General features: G+C 35.7%; 1 protein-coding gene across 1 annotated transcript in view; it reads right to left on the bottom strand.

Annotated features, from left to right (window-relative positions):
* HDX (highly divergent homeobox) overlaps positions 1-22,624 on the bottom strand; it is a 184,032-nt gene that overhangs the window by 132,343 nt on the left and 29,065 nt on the right. The window contains exon 3 of the mRNA XM_081809325.1: positions 9,031-9,084. Within this exon, the coding sequence (XP_081665451.1) occupies positions 9,031-9,084 (54 nt within the window). The remainder of the gene's footprint in view (positions 1-9,030; positions 9,085-22,624) is intronic.

Genomic DNA, 22,624 nt, shown 5'->3' with positions numbered 1-22,624 from the left:
ATGAGCATGGAATGTTTTTCCATCTTTTTGTGTCTTCTTCAATTTCTTTCATGAGTGTTCTGTAGTTCCTAGAGTACAGATCCTTTACCTCTTTGGTTAGGTTTATTCCGAGGTATGTTATGGTTTTTGGTGCTATTGTAAATGGAATGGTTTCTTTAATTTCTCTTTGTATTTCTATTTCTTCTGTGATTTTCTCTTTGACTCATGGATTATGTAGAAGCATGTTGTTTAATTTCTATGTAGTTAGTTAATGTTCATGTTGTTTTTCTGTTACTGATTTCTAGTTTGATTCCAGTGTGGTCAGAGTATACAATATGTATGGTTTCAATCTTTTAAAGCTATTGAAATTTGTTTTACAGTTTTGGATAAGGTCTATCTTGATGACCGTTCCAGGGATCTTTTAAAACTATGTGTTCTTTTCTTGTTGGGTGGAGTGTTTTATACATGTTCTATATATTTTGATTAGATTTTATTAGTTGATTGTGTTGTTCAAATCTTCTTTGTCCTTATTTTCTGTCTAGTAGCTCTATCAGTTTCTGAGAAGAGGGTGTTGAAGTATCCATCTATAATTATAGATTTGCCTATTATCCTTTCTGCTCTATTAGTTTTTGCTTCATGCATTTTGAAGATGTGTTGCTTTTGTACACTTTTAGGATTGTTAGGTCTTCCCGGTGGATATATCACTTTACATTATGTAATGAATTCTTTTTCTCCAGTAATTTTATTTATTTTAAAGTCATTTTGTTTTGTTGATTGCTTCCTTCACTGTGCAGAAGCTTTTTCTCTTGACGACGTCTCAATAGTTTATTTTTGCTTTTGTTTCCCTTCCCTCCAGTGATGTGTCTAGTAAAAAGTTGCTGTGAGCAAGGTCAAAGAAGTTGCTGCCTGTGTTCTCCTCTGTGATTTTGATGGTTTCCTGTGTCACACTTAGATCTTTCAACCATTTTGAATTTATTTTTCTGTATGGTGTAAGAAAGTGGTCCAGTTTCATTCTTCTGCATGTTTCTGTCTAGTTTTCCCACCAGCATTTGTTGTGGAGACTCTCTTTTTTAAATTGGGTATTCTTTCAGCTTTGTTGAAGTTTAGTTGATCATATAGTTGTGGGTCCACTTCTGACTTTTCTATTCTGTTCCATTGACCTATGTGTCTGTTTTTGTACCAGTATAATACTGTCTTGATGACTACAGCTTTGTAATGTAACTTGATGCCTGGAATTGTGATGCCTCCAGGTTTGGTTTTCTTTTTCAGAATGGCTTTGGCTCTTCAGGGTCTTTTGTGGTTCCATACAAATTTTAGGATTGTTTGTTCTAGCTCTGTGAAAAATGCTGGTGGTATTTTTAATTTTTTTAATTTAAATTCAATTAGCCAACATATAGTAGTATATCATTAGTTCCAAAAGTAGAGGGAAGCAATCCACAAAACTAAAAGGCAGCCCATGGAATGGGAGAAGATATATGCAAATGACATACCTGATAAAGGTCAGTATACAAAATCTATACAGAATTTACCAAACACAACACCCAAAAAACAAATAATCTAGTTAAGAAATTGTCAGATGACATGAATAGACCCTTTTCCAAAGAAGACATCCAGAAGACTAACAGACACATGAAAAGATGTTCAATATCACTCATCAGCGGGGAAATACAAATCAAAACTATGATGAGATACCACCTCACAGCTGTCAGAATGGCTAAATTTAACAATTCAGGAAACAACAGGTGTTGTCAAAGATGCATATAAAGAGGAACCCTCTTGCACTGTTGGTGGGAATGCAAACTGGTGCAGGCACTAAGGAAAACAGTATGGAGGTTCCTCAAAAAGTTAAAAGTAGAACTACCCTATGACCCAGAAATTGCACAACTAGGCATTTAACCAAATGATACAAAAATACAGATTCGAACGTGGACATTCACGCTGGTGTTTATAGCAGCACTATCAACAATAGCCAAACTATGAAAAGAGCCCATGCCCATTGACTGATGGATAAAGAAGATGTGGGATGTGTGTAGATATATATTCTCAGCCATCAAAAATTACTATGAAAATTTGGTTTTACTCAACCATCAAAAAAAAAAAATCTTGCCATAGGCAAAGAGGTGGATAGAACTAGAGTGTGTTATACTAAACAAAATAAATCAGTCAGAGAAAGAAAAATACCATTTTAATTTACTCATGTGGAATTTAGGAAACAAAACATGACCAAACTGGTAGGGAAAAAAAGAGAGAGGGAGACAAGCCAAAAGAGACTCTTAAAGATAGAGAACAAACTGAGGGTTGATGGAGGGATGTGGGTAGGGTATGGGATAGAGGGGTGATGGGTATTGAGAAAGTTACTTTTTATGATGAGCACTGAGTGTTGTAAGGGATGAATCACTAAATTCTACTCTGCAATCAATATTACACTATATGTTAAATAACTAGAATGTAAATAAACATTTGGACAGAAAAAAAATAAAGTATTTTATCTGATTTTTTTTAAAGACTTTATTTATTTATTTGACAGAAAGAGAGAGACAGCAAGAGAGGGAACACAAGCAGGGGGAGTGGGAGAGGGAGAAGCAGGCTTCCAGCTGAGCAGGGAGCCTGATGCGGGGCTTGATCCCAGGACCCTGGGATCATGACCTGAGCCAAAGGCAGACGCTTAACAACTGAGCCACCCAGGCGCCCCGTATTTTATCTGATGTTAACACAGCTGTTCACTCCTGGATTTTATGATTAACGTTTGCATGGTATATTTTTCCCTATCTTTTGCATTTCAGTCTACATATGCTACTGAATTTGAAGTGAGATGTTATAAACAGCATAAAATTGGGTTGTGTTTCTTTTACCCATCCTGCCAATATATCTAAATTTTACTCGGTATACTTATACCTAAGATAATTATTGCTATATTAGGGCTTATGTCTGTCATTTTATTATTTTCAATTTCTTCTGTTTTGCATTCCTGTGTTTCTTTTTTTTTTTTTTCTTTTTTTCCTGTGTGACCTGAACATTTCTAGGTTTCTATTTTGATTTATTTTAGGTGTTTTTTAGTGTATTATTTCATATAGTTTTTGAAGTGATCGTTCTGGCTATCAAATACACATAATGTGACTTGTCATAGTGTACTGGTATCAGTAACTTACCCCTTTAATGAAGTGTGGAAACCTTACTTCTGCTTATGTGCCTTTACCTTCCCCAGTTTTAAGTACCATTGTCTTGAGTATCAGACAGATGATACTATTACTTTTGTTTCAGTCATCAAATATAATATAGAAAGATCATGAGGAGCAAGACAGGCATATTTCTGCACTTTCTGTTGTTATTTCTTCCTCCCTACTGCCCCCAAATTCCTCTTCTATCATTTTCCTTTTGTGTGAAGAACTTCCTTTAGTCATTGTTTTAGAGTAGGCAAGCTACCAACAAATTATTTTAATTCTTTTTCATCTGAAAATGTCTGTTTGTTCCTTCATTCCCTGGAGGATAGTTTTGCCAAACATTGAATTATTGGTTGAAAGTTATCTTCTTCAACATGTGAAAAATATTGGCCTTCTGGTCTCCAAGGTTTTGGATAAGAAATCCACTGTCATTTGAATTGGTATTCTCCCATAAGTAATGCATCATTTCTCTCTGGCAGCATTCAAGACTTTTTGCATTGCCTTTAGTTTTCAGAAGTTTAATTTTGATGTGTCTAGGTGTGGATTTCTTTGCATCAATCTTGCTTGGAATTCACTCAGTTTCTTGAATCTGTAGGTTTATGTTAGATTTTTTCCCAAATTTGGGATGCTTTTGCCATTATTTCTTTGAATATTCTTTAAGTCCTATTCTCTGTCTCCTCTTATTATAGGACTTCAATGATACAATACTGAATCTTTTGTTATTGCTCCACAGGATTTTAAGACTCTATTATCTTTCAGACTATACTCTCTCTAGTTCCAATTGGGTAAATTTTATCAATCTGTCCTCATGAGGTTCATTGATTCTGTTCTCTTTTACCACCACTCAAATCTTGAGGAACACTGCAGGTTTATTTATTGTATTCTTCAGTCCCCTAATTCTCATTTGGTTCATTTATAACATTGATTGCTTTCTTGAGATTTTCTATTTTTTTTTTCATTTGTTTCAAGGTAATGTGTAATTGCATGTTAGAACAGTTTTATAATGGATGCTCTAAAATCCTTGTCAGAGAATTCCATTATCTAATTTACCTCAGTATTTGTGTCAGTTGATTGATTGTCTTTTATCATTCAAGCGGTGATTTTCCTGGTTCTTGGTATGTTGGGTGTTTTTTTTTTTATTGTATCTTGAGTACTTTGACCATTATGTTAGGAGATTTTTGGTTTTATTTGAACCTTTTTATTTTACCAGGCAGGCACACAGGTCTTGGCCTACATTTATTGGTTGTGTTCCAGTGGTACTTTCTGGTGGTATTTTAATTTTCAAATCATTTGTAGTGTATTTTAATTTGCTTGATTTATTTGGGCTAGTGTCTCTATGTGGGAAAACAGATTTTCCATCTTTCAGGGATGAATAGCACACTTACTAAGCTGTGCACATATAGTGTCTTGATCACTTTTGCTGGTGTTAATCAAGCTCTCTGATTCTCTAAGTGGGGGAAAGAATTCTCTGACCTACAGAGACAAAGAGGCTTTCCAGAGGATGCCCGGGTGGCTCAGCTGGTTGAACAGCTGCCTTCCGCTCGGGTCATGATCCCAAGGTCCTAGGATCGAGTCCCCCATCTGGCTCCTTGTTCAGCAGGGAGCCTGCTTCTACCTTTGCCTGCCATTCCCCCTGCTTGTGCTCTCTCTCTCTCTGATGAATAAATAAATAAAATCTTAAAAAAAGAGGCTTTCCAGGTCAAACTACTTTTTGTGGCATCTCCCTTGGTATTACTGCTTAGTATCTCCACCAAGGGAGGAAAGGTTCAGGCACAACAGAGTAGGAGAGCACTTCTCTGGTTGCCTTATTGTCACTGAGGTTTCCAACTGATCTTCTTTGCCAATGTTGCTAGGATCACTTCATGTTGTTTGGGGACCCCCATCCCATCAGTGGAAGGAATGAGACTACCCAAGCTGTTTTCTCTTGTTACAGCAGGGGTCATAAGATGTCTGGCCTGAGTTAATTGGGAGACAAAGTACCCTGTAGTCCTTCCAAGTCCTGGAGTTACTAACCAGTTGCTTCCTTTCCAACTTTTAGAGATTTCCGTTGGTGGCATCCTATATTATTTCCATGGTTTATACTTCTACATTTGGGGGAAGAGAAAGGAAAAAAGAGTCTACATAATCCTGTCCAGTACAAAATTTCCCTAGCTTCAGTTTTATTATCCCTAAACCTACATACCATAAAGTAATGTATCTTTCTAAAACTCTACTCATGTCTCCTTTATAATTAAAAGCCTTTAATAGCTTCCCATCAATTGACCAGTTACATCAAAATCTCCAGAGATACTTCTTAAAATTCAGATTTATAGGTCCTACTCAGACAACTGAATAAGATTCTTTGAGAAAACACAATTTTAATGGTTGTTTAATATATTAACATTATACAAATGACAATAATTATAGGAGGAAGTCAGAAAAACAAAATAAGACTGTTAAACTACTAGTTACTCGTTACTTCTAAATACTGAAATGCTAGATCTTCTTGTTGGATAGACCCTTTAAGTATGATATAGTGTCCCTCTACATTTCTTACTACAGTCTTTGGTTTAAAATCTAATTTGTCTGATATGAGGAAGGCTACCCCAGCTATTTTTGAGGTCCATTAGCATGGTAAATTGTTCTCCATCCCTTCACTTTCAACTTGGAAGTGTCTTTAGGTTCAGAATGAGTCTCTTGTAACTCTTGTGGACCCTGCTTTTTTATCCAATCTGATACCCTGTGTCTTTTGATTGGAACATTCAGCCCATTTACATTCAGAGTAACTACTGAAAGATATGAATTTAGTGCCATTGTATTGTCCGCAAAGTCCCTGTTTCTGTAGATTGACTCTTACTTTCTGGTTTATGTTACTCTGGGTGTCTCTCTTCGCTTACAGTATCCCCCTTAATATTTCTTGCAGGATTGTCATGGTGGTCACATATTCTTTCAGTTTCTGTCTGTCCTGGAAATTCTTTATATTTCCTTCCATTCTGAATGACAGCCTTGCTGGATAAAGTATTCTTGGTTGCATGTTCTTCTCATTTAGTACTTGAATATATTTTGCCAGCCCTTTCTGGCCTACTTGGTTTCTAAATTCTTCAAAGTATAGGGATAGAGGGAACATACCTCAATATCAGAAAAGCCATCTATGAAAAGCCCACGACGAATATCATTCTCAATGGGGAAAAACTGAGAGCTTTTCCCTTAAGGTCAAGAACACAAAAGCGATGCCCACTCTCACCACTATTGTTCAACATAATACTAGAAGTCCTAGCCTCAGCAATCAGACAACAAAAAGAAATAAAATGCATTCAAATGGTGAAGAAGAAATCAAACTCTCACTCTTTGCAGATAACATGATACTTTATGTGGAAAACCCAAAAGACTCCACCCCAAAATTGCTAGAACTCATACAGCAATTCAGCAAAGTGGCAGGATACAAAATCAATGCACAGAAATCAGTTGCATTTCTGTACACTAACAATGAGACAGAAGAAAGAGAAATTAAGGAATCAATCCCATTTACAATTGAACCAAAAAACATAAGATACTTATGAATAAATATAACCAAAGAGGCAAAGGATCTGTACTCTAAAAACTACAGAACATTTATGGAAGAAATTGAGGAAGACACAAAAAGAGATGGAAAAACTTTCCATGTTCATGGATTGGAAGAATAAACATTGCTAAAATGTCTATGCTACCCAGAGCAATCACACATTCAATACAATCCCTATCAAAATATCATTGACATTTTTCACAGAGTTGGAACAAACAATCCTAAAATTTGTATGGAACCAGAAAAGACCCCAAATCATCAGGGGAATGTTGAAAAAGAAAACCAAAGCTGGGGGCATCACAATGCCTGACTTCAAGCTATATTACAAAGCTGTAATCATCAAGACAGCATGGTACTGGCACAAAAACAGACACATAGATCAATGGAACAGACTAAAGATCCCAGAAATGGACCCTCAATTGTATGGTCAACTAATCTTTGACAAAGCAGGAAAGAATATCCTATGGAAAAAAGACAGTCTCTTCAATACATGGTGCTGGGAAAATTGGACAGCCACACGCAGAAGAATGAAACTGGACCATTCTCTCACACTATACACAAAAATAAACTCAAAATGGATGAAAGACCTAAATGTGAGACAGGAATCCATCAAAATCCTAGAGGAGAACACAGGCAGCAACTTCTTCGACCTTGGACACAGCAACTTCTTGCAAGACAAGTCTCTAAAGGCAAGGGAAACAAAAGCAAAAATGAACTATTGGGATTTCATCAAGGTAAAAAGCTTCTTCACAACAAAGGAAACAATCAACAAACCTAAAGGCAACCTATGGAATGGGAGAAAATATTTGCAAATGACATATCAGATAAAAGGCTGGTATCCAAGATCCATAAAGAACTTATGAAACTCAACCCCCAAAAAACAAAGAATCCAGTCAATAAATGGGCAGAAGACATGAACAGACACTTCTCCAAAGAAGACATACAAATGGCTAACAGACCCATTAAAAAATGCTCCACATCACTTATCATCAAGGAAATACAAATCAAAGCCACAATGAGATACTCCATTACACCAGTTAGAATGGCTAAAATTAACAAGACAGGGAATAACAAATACTGGCGAGGATGTGGAGAAAGGGGAACCCTATTACACTGTTGGTGGGAATGCAAACTGGTACAGCCCCTCTGGAAAACAGTATGGAGGTTCCTCAAGACAGTAAAAATACAGCTACCCTATGACCCAGCAATTGCACTACTGGGTAGATACAGATGTAGTGAAAAGAAGGGGCAAATGCACCCCAATGTTCATAGCAGCAATGTCCACAGTAGCCATACTGTGGAAGGAGCTAAGATATCCTTCAACAGATGAATGGATAAAGAAGATGTGGTTCATATATACAATGGAATATTACTCTCAGCCATCAGAAAAGATGAATATCTACCATTTACATCGACATGGATTAAACTGGAGGGAATTATGTTAAGTGAAATAAGTCAATCAGAGAAAGACCATTATTGTATGGTTTCACTCATGTGGAACATAAGGAATAATGCAGAAGACAATAGGGGAAGGGAGGGAAAACTGAATGGGAAGAAATCAGAGAGGGAGACAAACCATATGAGACTCGACTCCAAGAAACAAATAGGGTTTCAGAAAGGGAGGGATTGGGGGGATGGGGTAACTGGGTGATGGGCATTAAGGAGGGTAGGTGATGTGATGAGTACTGGGTGTTATATGCAACTAATGCATCGTTAAACATTATATCAAAAACTAATGATGTACTATACGTTGGATAATTGAATTTAAAGAAAAAAACATATTGAGTGTAAAGCCTTTTACAACCATAAAAAATAAAATACTGAAATGCACTAGTAATAAATAGTAATGTAAATTTCTTAATTTTGATTGAGATATTTATATCAATCACTACCCAATTATATAATGAAATTAGGTAGGATAATTAGATATAAAACATTATGGTATTTTATTATCTTTTTACTGAAGTATAATTAATATATAGTGTTATATTAGTTTCAGGTGTATAATATAATGATTCAACAATTCTATACATTACTCAATGCTCATTATGATGAGTGTACTTCTTAATCCCCTTTATTTCACCTATCGCATTAATTACCTTTGAGTGCTTTTTAAAACTGCAAAAACCTGCTCAAAGATTAGATGGTGTACTGATTACATTTTATTTAAGGTTATATTGGTAATAGATATAAATATTATGACCTCAGAATATGTCCTTTGAGATAATGCAGTCTTATTGAGGTTCAATTTTGCCAACTTTACAAATATCATGACAATTTTCTCAATGGCATTCTTATTAACAACACAGGGGAAAACCCACTTGTTGCTTTAAATGAAAGATTACTTACTGCTCTTTTTCTAGAACACCCTGTAATCCAAGGCACAGTAAGGTTTCCTGAAATCTGTGGAAACAACAAATGGAATTTCAGTAAGGTATGCATTGACACTAGGAATAATGATCAACAGCAAAAAATTCATACAAGATGTCAAGATAGTTCTGCATTCAGAGCATATTCCCCACGTAGACAATGCCATTTCCTTATTGAACACAACAGATATAAAGGGCCTTCCTTTAAAAGTGGTGCAGTTCCCCTGGAAATTCAAGAAAATTTCTGGGCATTGTTGGGGTCTGGAAATATGGTTTATAATTCTGTGGACAAGAAAATTTTTATAGGGTAGCCTGGGTGACTCAGTTGGTTAAGCATCTCCTTTCAGCTCAGGACATGACCTTGGGGTCCTGGGATCAAACCCTGCTTCAGGCTCCCTGCTTCTCCCTCTCCCTCTGCCCCTCCCCCACACTTGTGCTCTCTCTGAAATAAATAAATAAAATCTTAAAAAAAATTTTATAGTAAAAATTCAGTAATCTGTAGAATACATAAGCTACAATAATTAACTGATTAACTACAGTCATCACGCTATATATTAGTTCTCTAGACAGCCTACGTAACTGCAAGTTCCCTTTTAAGCAGAAAGTACTAAGATGAATAGCCAGCAACACCTTATTTCATCAGCATTGGCACACAAGGAGATAAGTGCTACTCCAGTTGGATTCTGGGGACTGTTTACAGAGACCAAGGTGGTCCTGTGAGCTACAGTACAGGGTAGCCTAGATGTAACCATACTTTTTCCTGGGATTCACAAGTTTTAGGGAATACTCCAAATTCTCCTCTTGCCCTCTCCTTCCCTCCCAAACACATACTTCCTGAGAGACTGACAAGTCAAATCAGCCTTGCTAAATGGTGATGCTCAGAATATGATATTCAATTGAACATTTTTTGTTTTTGATAAAATTACATTTAGTAATGACTTATGAATTAGTATTATGTTACTGATAAGGAGTGATAATCACTCAATGCAAATAATAAAGTAATATCCTTAATTATTCAAAATTCAGGTAAATTATTACTGTCCCTGGCCACTAGATCTGAAATTTTATTTTGAGTTCAAAATATACCACCATGCTAGGGATAGGCTAAGAAAAATTAATGATATAAACTCCAAATAATACTTTTAAGGAAAAAAAAATAAAAATAATTTTAGTTGAGTTAAAAATCCCATTACAGTAACATGGCAATAAATTGTAATGCTTGAGGATCATGAAAAGTTTTGAGTAACTGAGTCTTAAAAAATGGTAACTAAAAAAGAATAAATATAAAATGGTAAACTAAGTAATAATGAAATTTTTATGGAAAAAAATTCTTCAAAACCTATACTTTCTTGTCCTCCCATCAGTACTTGGTATATAATATAATGTTTGTAAAGTAAATTGGTTGCTAGCTGAATGAAAGAGCTAAGACTACTACAATAATCACATAATATATGAAAAAATAGAGATATCCAACTTGAGAAAAATAGAGATATCCAACTATTTTGGATTATCTGTGCACATGCTTCCACCTTTTAGTTAGGATAATTTAAAACTGGCTATATATAGTTGCTAAAGAAAACATGTTAAACCAAACTGCACCCCCCCCATAAACCAGTATGTACTAAAAAGTTGCATATAAAATAAAAAATGATACATATAATATACATGGTAATTGAATGTTTTTAAAATTGGGCATTATACATTTTAAGAATATAAAATGTGGTTTTCTGGGGTGCGTGGGTGGTTTAGTCAGTTAAGTGACTCTTGATTTCGGCTCAGTTCACAATCTCTGGGTCGTGGAATTAAGCCCCACATCAGGTTCCACACTCAGGGCAGGCTGCTTGAGATTCTCTCCCTCTGACCCTCCCCCTACTCAAGCTTGCTCTCTAAATAAGTAAATTAATTTTTAAAATGTGGTTTTCTGCTTAAGTCAATTGTATGTAACCAAGAAAACAGAAAACTCCTGTAAGCACATTCACATACAAATGTTATCAATTCCATGTGCATTGGGAAGAGATGAAGTTTCACATTTTTGTTTTATAATTCTGTGACACCAGTTACACAATACTCAAATGCTATATTCAACAACCTTCTCCTGTTTACTTCAAATCTTTTTTCAGTTCCTTATGTTTCTGGTAAAATTCAGGAAAGCCAACCACAGCAGCTGAACTTGTATACTTTTTTGAATAATAATACTGTATAAACATATTTTCTTCAAATTTGGGAAGTTTTGTTTGGTCAATAGTGATGACTTGGTTTCTCCCTCACCAGAAGCTATAAAAATAGTATTTCAAATAAGCAGCATAATATGCTTATCATTTAAATGATATTTAAATTCCAAACACATTTTTCAACACCCTGGTTTGGAAAACTGCAAAATTAATTGACAAAGAGACAAGACTGATTTAACAAATATATTCGAATTTACACATCCAAATGAGTACTGTATGTTTCAAAGTAGAAAACTTAGGAAGCTATAAAGTCATTACAATGATGTTGCCATTGTTGAAAACATTTTGGGAACTTTTCTTTTGGAGTTGGCAGTTCATAACACCCAGAGACTCTGTCTCATTATTTTGTATTCCCTTTAACTGAAAATATAAAAGCCGAAATTGAACATCAATATTATTCACTAAGTGTAGCTCAGCATAAATTATATTTTCCAAAATCAAATTCTCCCTCAAATGATGAAGATTTGCTACCAATAAAAGCATTTTAAAAAATCTCACAGGCCCTTAAACAAATTGTAAAAGAACTTTAATAACTTTTTGAAAAATTAAACATTATTGAGATTAGATAATTTTCCAAAGTAACTAACTGAATTCTGTTCAAATATTTATCAGGCATCTCTTCTTAAGTAGGTGCTGTTTTAGGTGCTATAGGAAATAAAAAAGATGTGTAAAACATAATTTCCTGGAGGGCATGAATTATGATATAAGAGGGAAAGATAAGAAAGGAACATGAACGACTTTAATGTAAGAATATTATGATAAGTGTCATAAGAAAGGAACAACAAATGAAAGGAGTTCAAGATACGGCAAAATTACATCAAACTTGAAGATTTATATCTTAGCTGAACCTTAAAAAATGAGCAGAATTTTGATAGAAATAACAAAGAGCATTACAGGGGAAAAGAATGGCATGAGCACAGTGGAATAAAAGGATAAGATGTGTCTGGGCATGTCAGTTCAACTAGAACTCAAAATGGAATTGGGGTTACTTTGTGGAGGCCATGAATACCAAAGTACATTTACGTCTAATTCAGTGGAAAATAGGGAACCACTGAAAGTTTTTAAGAAAATGAGTTGTATGGTCAGAATATATTTTTATACATTAAGATGACTGATTTGACTCAATGTGTACAGTAAAATGAATAAGCATGGTAACTTATTTTTTTTTTTAGTATGGAAACTTACAATAGTTTAGGCAAGAGGCAATCCAGGCTTGGAACAAAGTTAGGGGAGTAGTAATTCAGAAGAGGAATATAAAATACATTTCAAAAGACAGGTCTTGTGCATGAGATTGAAGAGAACTAGACAGTCTGGAAATTACTGGAATAGTTTTTTTTTTTTTTTTTTTTTTTTTATGGCCCTCATAAGACTGCCTCTCCAAATGGCTGGCCTGCTCAAACAAATAGAGAGTTGGAGAGTCACAATTTTGGTTGTGAATGCAAGGAAGTGCCTAATGTTGGAAATCTGCTTCTCATGGTTAAAAGTGGATACACCAAAGGAAGTAATACACTTATTTGGATGTAAACCGGAGTCACATCATATGGAGAATTAAGGTTTGTGAACCAAACTATAACATACATACCTTTCTCATGGAAAATTATATTTAACATAGGTACTATATATCAGAATATTAATTATACATTATATGTATACATATTACTGTACATGAGTATACATTCACAGGAGAGCATGTATATAGTTACTTTCATAGATGATTTAAGGGATTTTAAAAGCAATTTTTACTACATTTCATTTTACAATATTTAGACCCTACATATGACCATACATATGACTCTGCTATAACTTTCTGTTAGACTATGAGATTCTTAAGGGCAAGGTATCATGTTTAAAACAATTTAGTATAATTATTTGTATATAGTCACACACGAATATATACAAAAAAAGCATTTATTTGATTTTAAAAGTCTTTCTGTTATAAAGACAATTCTAAGGGTGCCTGGGTGGCTCAGTCAGTTAAGCATCCAACTCTTGATTTAGGCTCAGGTCAGGATCTCAGGGTTGTGAGATCAAGCCCTGCATCAGGCTCCATGAGTCTCCTTCAGATTCTCTCCTTATCCCTCTATTCCATCTCCCTCTTTTTCCTTCTCTCTCTCTAAAAAAAAAAAAAAAAAAAAAAAGACAATTCTACACATATGCTGGATAGTCTATTTAAAAATGGATTAACTGAAATAATCAGACAATAACCATATCTATCAGCAAAATTTAGCAATAACAGATTCATAAACCAATATTTTAGCTTTCCATCAGTTGTTTTGATATCAGTTGAACAATAACACCTATCAATCATTCTGCTTTAATCAGCAGAGCTTCCCAGATGTTTTAAAATTATAAGGTATAGAATGTAGAAGACGCTGCTAGGCATGTGGTAGGCGATCAGTAAATATATGTTGATTGCTTGATTGAATTAACATGCACCATCACTATACACTAGCTTCACTTGCTAAAATTCAACAAAAGGCCAAGAGTGGAAATGTACTAAAGACCATTACATGGGGGTAGGCATTTGGGAGGAGGGAAAAACTAACTTCTGGTAGAGAACAATGTGTTCTGGAGCAAAGAAGAAAAGATGTACTGGCTTATTTAAAAAAAAAACTTCCCTCTCATCTCTTTACCAAGTATGGAAAAGCTTTCAGAAATAAAATAAGCAGTATCTACTGCAAAGGGAGTCCAGCAGGCAGAAGGCCATTACCCTTGGGGGTGTGAACCTGCGCTAATGAATGAGCCTATCTGTTCTCTGCCAGCCTGATGTGGTCAAACCCACAGGCTGTCCTGTTCACGGGAGAAGATTTCCTATAAATTGGATTAGCGGGGTATGCACTGAATGCTGGGGAGAAAGAAGACAGAACTTAATCCAGCTTTGTTGTGGTGTCAATCATTTAAAAAGAAGGTGCAAAATTACCCTGGTCCAAGCTTTCAGGGGAGAGTGATAAATTTCTTTCCCTTGATAACATTTCCAGCATTCAATAAAACAGAAAGGAGTGCATTATCCTCCTAAGGATCTATTTAATGCCGGGTGAAATTTCTCCCTGGAAATGAATTTCTGCTACTGTTAAGTGGGGCGAGGGGACATGTAGTAAAAGCTGTACCTGTGAGCGATTATCTGGGGTGATTCTTAATAATCAAGGATAACCAAGGAGGATCACAGGTGCATGAACTTTTTGTTGGGAGGGTGGGATCAGCGTGTGTGGCTTTTAAGGGCATGCAGTCATCCTAAGCTATGCTTTCAGAGACACTGAAATCTGAATTTCATATAATCTTTATGTGCCACAAATGTACTTGTCTTTTTTCATTTTTTCCCTCAGTTATTTAAAAATGTAAAAAACGACTGCTAGTTGGAGACAGACCAAAACAGGTGGTGGCTAGATTGGGCAGGCATCACTCCCTGCTGTACATAGTTAAACATCAGGAAGATACTAAGTAGACTGAGTAAGATTAAGAAATAAATGTTTCCTCAGTAAAAAAAAAGAAAAAAGAAAAAAGAAATAAGTTTTACAAATTGAAATTCCAATACTACAACTTTTGCCCAAGCAACTAACATCTTATTTAAGCATATGAATTTTTCTTCTATTAAGTGATAAAAATTTTGTGTTTAGAAAATATTACCAGCCTGAAAATTTCTTGTGATCAAAAACCAAGAGGCTATTTGGGACTTGTTCTTTTTCCTACATAATTTTGGTAAATTTCATAAAGCACAAGAGACTAAAATCAGGGAAACTCAAATTCCAAGATGTTTCGATGAAATTATAAAAAGTACTCAGACATAACATAACCAATGATTTCACCATACTGATTCTAGAGATACTGTTTGTGAAAAATAATGGAAAGATATTAGGAAAATAATATAAATTAATATGTGGAATGATTACTTCTGGTCCGATGGCCCTGGGAAGTATACAATTACAAATCTGGATACCCTGAAATTATACTTTAACATATTTTAAAATATTATCTTAATTTACTCATATAAAAAAGAAATTTTATAAATTATAAAAAATATAAATTCTTTACTAAATTCAGAAAACAGTCAAATGGTAGCTTAAAGTTATAAATATACAACTGAAATGAAATGTTTTATTACAGGTATATTCAGAGACCAGTTCCTTAAACAACAGGAAAAGATTTATGGCTCTTATCAAACTACAATCCTTGCTAGGCTGGACCAGGGTTCTTAATATGAATCATGATTCCAAGTTTTTGCTTTGCACAAGGTTCCTTGTTAAACCAAAAGATAGGCATTTAAAAGAAATCAAACATGCTGGATGTTTTTTGCAATAACACTATATGGACTGCTACATTCACTTGTAATTTAAAAACAAACAACAGAGAGAAGCCAGCAAGATAAAGAACTAAGCAGCTCCAGAGTCTCATCCCCTATGGAAATATTAAAAACTAGAGACTGATAAGAATAACATTATTGTAGCTTTAGAAATCAGTCAAAGATCTACAGCAATCAGACAAAAGCCCAATCAAAAAATATTCCATATGCAAATGGTAGGAAGTTTCACGGCATTTTTACTTGATCTTGTCATACTCCCTTTCTGTTGCAGCATAACATAGCTCAGGGGAAGTGCTGGCCTGGTCTCCAGTTCTCTTATGTGAACCAGAGAACAGAACAGACTGAATTTATAGCATTCTAACCTGAATTTGGGCTGCCTGAGTGATTAATCTCTTTAGCACCTAACTTGGAGCTCAGATAGCTAAAAGTGGCATGGATCACATCTCAGTCTAGGGGAAATAGCAGGAAGCAGCAAGCAAGACTCAAGAAAACTGCAAGGCCACCACAGACCTGCATATATCTGGAGAAAAGATTACCGATTGAGGATTATAATAGACCAACCAAGGGCTCTAGGAGAAGCAGAAGTGATACTCTTTGGGAAATTAAGACCTTTAATAGGATAATCAGTAAAAAGCATGTACAGGACCAGGGGAGACACATGCCCAGGAAAAGGCCTGCAAAGACCTTAAGCCTTTATACCAGGCGAATTACTGAAGGTCTTGAACTGCACAGACCCAGACTGCAAGAACTGTATGACAGTTGTTTTTCAAATGCTCAATTAAAAAAAAAAAAAACACAGTATATACAATGAAACAGGAAAACATTGTCCCTTCAAAGGAAAAACTCTCAAGAATATATCCCTGAAAAAAATGACATCAGAATTACTAGACAAATATGTTAAAACAACTATCTTAAATATGCTCAAAGAGCTAAAGGAAAACATGGACAAAGAACTAAGGGAAAACAGGAAGAAGGTATATGAACAAAATGAGAATATCATCAAAAAGATAGAAATTATAAAAAGAATCAAACAGGAATTTTGGAAATGACAAGTGCAACAATTGAATTGAAAAATTAACTGAAAGAGTTTAACAGACGATGGGAAGAGGTAGAAGAAAGAATCAGTGGACTTGAAGGAAAGTTATTTGATATTATCAAGTTTGAGGATCAAAAACTAAAAAGAATGAAAAAAAAATAAACAGGGCCTAAGAAACTTATGGGAGATTAACAAGCAGACCAATATGTGTATTATAGAAGTCCTGAAAGGATAAGAAAAAGAGAAAGAGGCAGAGAAATGATTGAATAAATAATAGCTGAAAACTTCCCAAATCTGAGGAAAGTCATTGACATACAAATCCACGAAGCTCAACAAACTCTAACTAGGATAAATTCAAAGAGATTCACATGGAGATATATTATAATCAAACTGTCAAAAGACACATACAAAGAGAGAATCTTGAAAGCAGCAGAAGTGACTCATTACACACAGGGGTTCACAACAACCAGCACTCAGATTTGGGCAGACCAAACTCCTAACTGCAATGCCCAAGTAGTTGTCCCACCCAGTGGTATGGCTTATCTGCAGAGCCAACAGGGTTGTGCAGTCTGACCAGGGAACTCGGCAAGGTGCAGGTCTGCCTTGTTTGGGTCCTCAAATGAAGAGCTTTCCAGCCCTGCACCCTTATCTGCCCCAAGGTTGCTAAGTCATAGCCCAACCCACTGTTGAGTATAGCTCCTAGCCACTCCTAACCAGAAAGGCTAGCCAGAACACCTGGAAGCTGCATAACTCAGCAGCACTAGATCAGAGTGTGGCAGGTAAAGTTCATCATCCACAGAACACAGCCAGTGGCACTGTTCAACTAGGGAACTAGGAAAGTGGATCAACTTGAATCAAGACCATAGATAAAGAGCTTACCCCAGCTTGGAGTCAGTTTACCTGCTCTGCCTAGTTAGGGGAGCTAATTCATAATCTCCCTCATTGATGAGCATAGCTCCAAAACCCCTCAGGACCAGACACCCTGACTGGGAATACACGGGAGGCTGCTTGGGGCTGACTATCCTGTTTGCTCAGCAGGGGAGCTACTTCCTACCATATCTACTGCTAAGTGTAGCTCCCAGTACCACCTGGCAATAAAGTCTGGTTGAAACACCTGGAGAGCTTCAGAGCCCAGCAATGTTTGAGTGGAGAATCTGGCAGGAAAAGCTGATTATCCACAGAGCAAAGTCAGTGGCCCCATTTAGCCAGTTAACTTGGTGGCATGGTTTGACTTGAGTCAAGACCAAAAACAAAAAGCCTTTCCAGCCTTGAAAATGGTTCTCCTGCTCCACGCAGGAAGACAAATGAATTTGTAGCCCTTCCCATTGTTGAATACAGCCTTCTGTCTAACCAACCAGGGAACCTAACAAGAGCACATGGAAAGTTGCACAGCTCATCCAACAGCCCTGCTTACAGTGAATCTTAAACAGAAAGCAGAACCCATGGCTTTCCCCTATCTGCAAAGGAAAACTGGTGGCTATCTGGCTAGGGAATTCAGTACATAGTCTTGCCTGATTTAAATCCCCAAACAAGGAGATATGCAGAACCTGGGGCCTGTCCTCTTACACTGAACAATTTCAAAGCACGAACTATTACTGAGTATAGTACCCAGACTTAACCATTTAGGTAGCCTGTCCAGGGAAACCAGGCAATTGTGGAACACAACCTAAGAGGTAACTTGCCTTGCTTGTGCAGAGAAGCAAACGAGCAGTCCTATTCAACTGTTCTCAGCCAGAGGAAACCCAATAAAACTCAGAGCTCAGGCAGTGACCTTGACCCAAAACAACTCTGAATAGCAAGTTCCGCTTCCTAAGGACATTACCAGCACACATATTCAGAAACCCAGAGTGAGCTGACTGGTGAAGAACTGTCTTTGCCAAAGAGAATGTGTAAAGTCCGGAAGAAGAGAGTGTTTACTCAAATGCACAGACCAAAGTAAACAATCAAGGATCATGAAAAATCAGGTCAACATGACACCACCAAAGGAAAGCAATAAAATTTCAATAACTGCCCCTAAAGCAATGGAGATCTATGAACAGTTAAAAAAAGAATTAAAACAATCCCTTTTAAATAAGTGAACTAGTAGACTGACCTATTATAACACACAGAAACACAATTAAATGAAGTTAGTGAAACTGCATGAAAAAAGAGGTTCAACAAAGAAATAGAAACCATTGAAAACAAAAACAACAACCAGAAAGCCTAGATCTGAAAAATACGATGACTGACCTAAAAAATTCAATGGAGAGCTTCAAAACCAGGCTCAGTCATGCAGAAGAAAGAATCAGAGACCTAAAAGATAGACCATTTGAAATTACACAGTCAGAAGAACAAAAAGAAAAAAAAAGAGTGAAAAAGAGGGAAGAAAGCCAGTGGAATTTGTGGGACATGATAAAAAAAAAACAATTATCCACATTATGAGAATGACAGAAGAAGAAAAGAAAGAGAATAGTACAGAAAGTATATCTGAAGGAATAATGGCTGAAAACTTCCCAAATGTGGGGAGAAAAATGAACATCCATATCCATGAGGCCCAAAGAACCCCAAATAGTTTGAAGCTGAGCAGAGCGATACTGAGATACGTTATAACTAAATTGTCAAAAGTCAAAGACAAAGGAAGATTTGAAAGTAGCAAGAGAGAAGAAAGAAGTTACATACAAGGTAATTCTGTTAAGATTATAAGCAGATTTCTCAACAGAAACTTTTCAGGCCAGATGATAATGGAATGATATAATCAAAATACTGAAAGAAAAAAAAAAAACTGGGGCACCTGGGTGGCTCAGTGACTTAAGTATCCAACTCTTGGTTTGGCTCAGGTCATGTGGCTCAGGTCATTTGGCTCAGATCAGAGCCTTGTGTTGTACACTGTGTTCAGTAGGGAGTATGCTTTAAGATTTTCTCCCTCTGCCCCTCCTTTCATTCATGCACTCTCTCTGTTTTTTTCTCTCTCAAATAAGTAAATCTTTATAAAAAGAAAAGGAAAAAAAAAACTGTCAACCAAGAATCTATACCCAGCAAAGTTGTCCTTCAGAAATACTTTCTTGAATAAAAAAAAGCTGAGGGAGTTCACCACACTAAACCTGCCTTACAAGAAATGCTAAAGGGAGATCTACTAATGAAATTAAAAAGATGTTAACTAACATCATAAAAACACTTAAAAGGTAGAATAAAACTCACTGGTAATTGTAAATATACAGTCAAAGTTAGATTCTATAATATGGAAGTGGTGGTGTATAATTTGCTTACACCTGTACTTTAAAAGTTAAAACACATAGTGAAAAATAACTATAAGTAACAAAATGTGTTATTGGTTGTACAATATAAAAATATGTAAACTGCAACATCTATAACCTAAAATATGGGGGAGAGAAACAAAAGTAAAAGAAACAATGGTTCAATGGACGGAAAAACATGATCCAATAATACGCTGCCAACAAAAGACTCAGTTTAGCCTTAAAGACATACATAGACTGACGGTGAAGAGACAGAAAAATATTTCAAAAACACTGTAAAAGAAAGCAAGAATATCTGTAATTACATCACAGAAATTAGACTACATTAAAAAGGGTAAAAAGAGACAAAGAAGGTCATTATACAATGGTAAGGGGGTCCAATCCATCAACAGAATATACAAATTGTAAATGTTTATGTGTCCAACATCACAGGACCTAAATATATAAAGTAAGAACTAAAAGAGATAAAAGACAAAATAAACAGTATTACAGTCATAGCTGCTGACTTTATACTTTTTTTTTAAAGGGATTATTGAAGTTGTTATTTAAAGAATATTCTTATGTCGTAAGATATGTTCCATAAAAACTACATATTCCAAGAAATACATCATCAAAATGGGAAATATACTCCATTATACAAATCTATGGGTTTTAAGAACATTTTGTGCATCAGTTTAAAGCATTTTTGTCTAAAAAACAAACACATAAAAGAGTATTCAAAGAGTATTCAATGTGGAGAATTTTTCTGCAACTGACTAATTGAGAGATCGAAATGTGTCACTTATGTTTCAAAACCAAAAACATGACCCAGAGACTGAACATATTACCAATGAACTGCCCCTAAACTATCTTTTTTTTTTTCTTTCTACTGAATGGGAAGAAATCAGAGAGGGAGACAAACCATGAGAGACTCTGGACTCCAGGAAACTAACTTTTTTTTTTAAAGATTTATTTATTTATTTGAGAGAGAGAGAGCACAGAAGGAGGGGCAGAGGGAGACAGCGAGAGAGAACCTCAAGCAGACTCTACATGGAGCCCCACTCAGGGCTCAATCCCAAGACCCCGAGACAATAACCTGAGCCAAAATCGAGCCGGATGCCCAACTGACTGAGCCACCCAGGTACCACATGTCTCTAAACTAATTTTTGACTAATCAAAAGAATTAGAACCTATTATACAGATCACAAATTACAATATATTGACTTTGTCATTAAAAATAAAACAGATGAGCAACTGTTGTTTGTTTGGGTGGTGTTTTGTTTATTTGTTTTAAATAAAAGGAAACTGGTAGGAGGTAGGTCTCTTTCCTTGAAGGTTAATTTTATAATATTTCATATGATCTTTAGTCCTAACCATCTTCATGAACTATAAATAAGTCTTTGCCACCACCAACTTCATTCTAGAGAAACTTGGTTTTTATACATAATAAATAAGTTTCAGGGCACCTGGGTGGCTCAGTCAGTCAAGCCTCCAACTCTTGATTTCAGCTCAGATCTTGATCTCAAGGTCATGAGATTGAGCCCCACATCGGCTCCACACTGAGTGTGGAGCCTGCTTAAGACTCTACCCCCCTTTGCTCCTACCCCCAAAGGGAAAAAAAAAGATTCTCTCTCTCCCTCTGCCTCTCCACCCTCACATGTGCTCTCTCAAAAAAAAAAACCAAAAAGATAAATAAATAGGTAAGTTTCAAAACTCTATTTGAATAAATTATTTGAATATTTGCAAGCTCTTCATATATGAATATATTGTTATTGCTGGGAACACTAACTGAGCCCAGAGAGGTTAAAACACTTTTCCAAGGTCACACAGCTGGTAAGTAACCACACTAGGGTTCAAACTTCAGCAGGAGTTGGAGGTGGCTGCAGAGTTTCTGTCCTAATCTACTGTATTATATGCAAAGTTCTTTATATTATGCATATTCATACTTTGATATGTATATCTCAAATATTATTTTCTCCCAGTATATTTGTCTTTGAACATAATTCATGTTTATTTAATCATATACATCAACCTACTAAAACTATTGCCAAGATTCATACCACATGCTTCCACTGATCCCATGGACCCAATATCTAATCTTCCTATTTCATGTAGATTTGCTAGTCTTTTTTTTAAATTTAATTTAATTTTATTATGTTATGTTAGTCACCATACATCATTAGTTTTTGATGTAGTGATCCACGATTCATTGTTTTCATATAACACCCAATGTCCCATGCAGTATGTGCTGACTTTATACTTTTTAAGTTTTTATTTAAACTCTAGTAAGATAACATAGAGTGTAATATTAGTTTCATATGCACAGCTTAGTGATTCAATATTTAAGTACAACACCCAGAGCTCACCACAAGTGTACTTCTTAATAGCCATCACTTATTTAATCCAACCCCCAACCACATCCCCTCTAGTAATCATCAGTTTGCTCTCTATAGTTAGTCTGTTTCTTGAAGGGGAACACTTTTGCACTGTTGGTGGAAGTGCAAACTGCTGCAGCCACTCTGGAAAACAGTATGGAGTTCCTCAAAAAGTTAAAAATAGAACTACCATATGATCCAACAATTGCATTACTAGGAATTTAGTCAAAGGATATAAAAATACTGATTCAAAGGGGCCCATGTACCTCAATGTTTACAGCAACACTATCAACAATAACCAAATTATGGAAAGAGCCCAAATGTCCATCAAATGATAAATGGATAAAGGAGATGTGGTGTATATATGTGTGTGTGTATATATATAGGAATATAAGCCATCAAAAAGAATGAAATCTTGTCATT

The sequence above is a fragment of the Leptonychotes weddellii genome, chromosome X (genome assembly GCF_054177405.1).
Source record: "Leptonychotes weddellii isolate Sample4059 chromosome X, ASM5417740v2, whole genome shotgun sequence".
In the NCBI taxonomy this organism is placed as follows: domain Eukaryota; kingdom Metazoa; phylum Chordata; class Mammalia; order Carnivora; family Phocidae; genus Leptonychotes; species Leptonychotes weddellii.
The sequence above is the reverse complement of the archived record's forward strand: the minus strand, read 5'-3'. Positions and strand labels throughout refer to the sequence as shown.